The sequence below is a fragment of the Montipora capricornis genome, chromosome 7 (genome assembly GCF_036669925.1).
Source record: "Montipora capricornis isolate CH-2021 chromosome 7, ASM3666992v2, whole genome shotgun sequence".
Classification (NCBI taxonomy): Eukaryota; Metazoa; Cnidaria; class Anthozoa; order Scleractinia; family Acroporidae; genus Montipora; species Montipora capricornis.
The window spans coordinates 30611408-30614476 of record NC_090889.1 but is presented as its reverse complement, the minus strand read 5'-3'; the positions used below and the strand labels follow the sequence as shown (position 1 = coordinate 30614476).

The following is a 3069-nucleotide window of genomic DNA, read 5'->3' as shown; positions in this document are numbered from 1 at the left end:
CGTTTTCTCTTAGTTTATTGTCTCTTGAAAATGTTAAGTGATATATTTCTCTGTTAGAAACCACTTATGCTCATCAAGCATCTCCTAGTATAGTTCTTCAGCTTTCTTTAGATTACACCCTCTTCTGCACATGGGATACTTTCGGTCAGCATTGGACCCAAGTCAAATCACTTTCCTCGCACAAGAAGCGAAACATCGCACCAAATTGATAGGGTTCTAATATTCACGATGTTTCACGCTTATATTATCCTTCTAATTATCTACAGAGGACATCTCGTTCGTAGTTTTAAGGGAGATGAATTGATAACTCCACCGCCCCTACGATGCGTCCGCAGTCATGCGTGCATGTTCAAGTACAGTTGACAAGTAGGCTAACGTACGAAGAGCGCGACAAGGTCACAATGAGGAAAGAAGAATTAATATGGATGACCCTTGAAGCCGTCGCGATGATAGATTCAAATCGGTGATCCAGAAGGCAAAATCTCCGTAACTATCTCTGTCACTCTCCGCCCTTTCATAAATTCGAGTAATTGCAAGACATCACTTCGAATTTACATCAAACTTGGGAAACATGTTGCTCGCAACCTGGGAGTCTCCTCCACTGCGGTGCAATATGGGTATCACATGCGTGGACAGGCTCGGATATGACGTCACCTTGGGGCCCCAATCAATGTGTTTTTATCTAAGAATGAAGTTGACGTCATCTCCAAATTAAGAAGTACACGAATCAATTTAGTCTTTTGATGGGGCATTGCTGTTTAAGGACCTGATCTAGCAGGTGCATAGAGTTCCTCAACTAGACCATACACACGCTGGTCAATACTGACGGGAGAATGACCCTGTCTTCCTTCAGAGGAGCTATAACTGTACGTGCTGGACAAAGTAGCTATATTAAGAGCCTCGACGAGGTTATACACTCGCTGGTCCACGCTCATAGGCACGTGATCCTGGTGTACCTCAGGGGAAGTGTAATTGTAGAGGTTTGTCGCATTCTTTGCTTTTAACTCATCTATGATGTCGTACGCTGGACGCTGAAGGCTTCTTGGAGGGTCAAGACAGACGTCACTGATGGCATAAGGTGATGAAATATACCTTCCTAAAGGAAAGGAAGGAAAGAGATTATCTCGATTTTAGAACCCAGAGAAGCAGTGTATAAATCCCTTTCTCGCTATAGCTTTTATCGAAATCCCATCACAAGGATTTCTCTCGCAAATTTTCATTAAAAAAAACAAAGCTTAAATTTTGCAGCTGGGAGAACTCGTAATTTTTCCTCTTGCTCACTAACTTGTCGATCTGGCTTTCCACTTGGGATTGCAAATCGGTTTGCAAATGCTCAACACATGATAACTTCCAAGTCTTTTTATCACGACTAAGCTGCGAAGAAATTTCAGCGCTTTCAGCGGTAAACTGGTCGGTCATTATTGCAGTTTGAGGAAAAAGCAAATTTTTCCAGGCATACGCGTCAGTGTTTTCATCATAACCCTTCACAAATAGTAAAGGGTAATTGACCAATCAAAGCACGCGCTTTACGTTTGTAATAATATACATGAAAATATTAAATGCAGCGCATGCGTAGTAAGTTAAAAATTGCGATTGAATGCGGAATAGCTTTCTCGGAAATACGCCTATTTCTCGAGAACCACTTGTTAGAAATTAACGAAATTTGGCACGAAAATACTTTGGGAAATAAGTAACTGGAGTTTTGAAAAAAAGAGGAAATTCTAAATATTCCAGTGAACCTTCAACAAGGGATAATTAAAGATCTCTTTGTCAATTATTATTAAAATAGTGTTAACTTGTGAGCATCCTTACAAGCTTATTGCATGCAAATTATAAAGAAAATCTAACGACCAGATTTTCTGCAATAAACAAAACCGATTTTTGAAGGCCTATTTATATTTATTCATGTTACAATGGAAACGGCATCGGCATATACGTCAGCTTAACTATTAAAAAAACGATGTTCGTGTTGTTAACTTGCTTACTACCATTTTTGGCGACCAAAGGATCAAGGGTTTTAGGTTCGACTCTTGTTCGGGAGCACTCGGATTTTTCCGATCATCCCCTATAGCTCAGTGTAGAGCATCCGAACTAGTAATCGGAAGGTCGTAGGTTCGACTCTTGTTCGGGAGCACTCGGATTTTTCCGATCATCCCCTATAGCTCAGTGTAGAGCATCCGAACTAGTAATCGGAAGGTCGTCGGTTCGCGATCGACTCCCGCAATGGAGCACTCGGATTATTTCCGAGTATTCCCGAGTCACAATCGGGAAAAAAAGTTATCTGTCCTCGGTCCCAAAAGTAGTTTCAAGAGTGCAGTGTCACGCCTTATTCCTCTTAAGAAGTTTGCGTTATGAGAACTAGTACTACTCACCCATATAATTGTATCCATGGGTAACGTTATCCGAATGTAAACGTCTAGTGTTTGGCTGGCGACTCGTATTTGTTTGGCGCGTAATAGTTAAATGACCTTGGCTTCTGTAATTACATGGAAGAGAAATTGTGAGTTAGAGCAGAATCTATTATTTCTGGTTAGAGCAAACATTTTTTACACTTATGGACCTTGTTGTTCGAAAGCATGCGCAGAAGCACATGAACTTGAAGCGTGTAACCTGCAACATTTTTTCTTGGAACAAAGCTGGGGATTTTAGGACACCAATTTTATGCCCAAATATGGACAAAAATAAGATTGAAGCTGCAGGCGCGAGAAAATGCACGGGCTACGTTACATCCAAATAAGGAATTTTTTACAGCTCTGAACCAGAGTTAAACGCTTCAAGGTCACGTGCTTCTGTCGAAAGTCAATGAGCAATTTCCGCGTTGCTGTTCATGTGTCTCGGTCTCGAAGTGAGTCTTGGCGCTCAACTATTGTAAGGGAAATGAGTTTGATTTGCATAAGAATACGCAGCTCATTTACATTTGAATGGTTGTGCACCAGGACTCGTTTTGAAACTGAGACATGCAGCAACTCGGAAATGGGCTATTAACACTAAATCTCCATGAAATACTACCCAAACTTTGAGTTTTGACTGTCAGTATAACCCTCACCAATCCAATGTTATGCTGAGAGA

General features: G+C 41.1%; 1 protein-coding gene across 1 annotated transcript in view; it reads right to left on the bottom strand.

Moving 5' to 3' along the window:
* Nucleotides 1-3069, bottom strand: part of LOC138056890 (uncharacterized) — a 9307-nt gene continuing 6238 nt past the window's right edge. The window contains exons 6-7 of the mRNA XM_068902823.1: nt 2373-2476; nt 1-1096 (exon numbers count right to left, since the gene is read on the bottom strand). Of these exons, the coding sequence (XP_068758924.1) occupies nt 759-1096; nt 2373-2476 (442 nt within the window). The 3' untranslated portion in view covers nt 1-758. The remainder of the gene's footprint in view (nt 1097-2372; nt 2477-3069) is intronic.